Genomic DNA, 596 nt, shown 5'->3' on the forward strand with positions numbered 1-596 from the left:
CCCCAGCCCCGGCCCCCGGCCCCCGGCCCCCGGCCCCCGGCCCCCGGCCCCCGGCCCCCGCCCGCGGCCCTGCGGCCCATCCCGCCCCACCTGCTCCTCAGTGAGCCCCGCCCTCACGAGCGCCAGGCCCCGCAGCTCCCCCAGCGCGCCGTTCAAATCCGCCGGCGACAGCCCGACCAGATCGCACGCCGCCCGCACCGCGCCCGCGTGGCGCGCGAGCAGCAGCAGCCTGTCCGGCGGCGGCGCAGGGGGCGTTGAATGAGGGCCGAATGCGAGGCGATCGCAAGGGGGTGCGCGCCAGCAGCTGCCGCGCCGATCGGCCGCCTCAGCCCTTAGCTTCGGGGGCAGGGCGCGCGACCCATAAGGGGTGGCAGCTTGTGCAAGGGGCGGCGGCGCGGTGCTCTCACCTGTTGGGGTTTTTGCGGCCGGCTTTCGTGGTCAACAGATCGTTGACCGCCTTGAGCGGCGCCGACAGCGCGCCCACCACGGCCGGTGTGTTGAGGTCGTCCAACAGAGACTCCCTGAGAGAGTGTGTGTGTGTGTGTGACATGTGTGTGTGTGTGTGACATGTGTGTGTGTGTGTGTGTGTGTGTGTG

At 72.7% G+C, this 596-nt stretch overlaps 1 protein-coding gene across 1 annotated transcript in view; it reads right to left on the reverse strand.

Moving 5' to 3' along the window:
• Positions 1-403: 403 nt before the first annotated feature.
• The window catches only part of MNEG_10928 (cysteinyl-tRNA synthetase), a gene marked incomplete at both ends in the record, with an annotated part of 6,944 nt that continues 6,751 nt past the window's right edge, over positions 404-596 (reverse strand). Inside the window, one exon of the mRNA XM_014040599.1 lies at positions 404-521. Coding sequence (XP_013896053.1) covers positions 404-521 — 118 coding nt within the window. The remainder of the gene's footprint in view (positions 522-596) is intronic.

This window comes from Monoraphidium neglectum (assembly GCF_000611645.1).
Source record: "Monoraphidium neglectum strain SAG 48.87 unplaced genomic scaffold scaffold02518, whole genome shotgun sequence".
NCBI classification, from domain to species: domain Eukaryota; kingdom Viridiplantae; phylum Chlorophyta; class Chlorophyceae; order Sphaeropleales; family Selenastraceae; genus Monoraphidium; species Monoraphidium neglectum.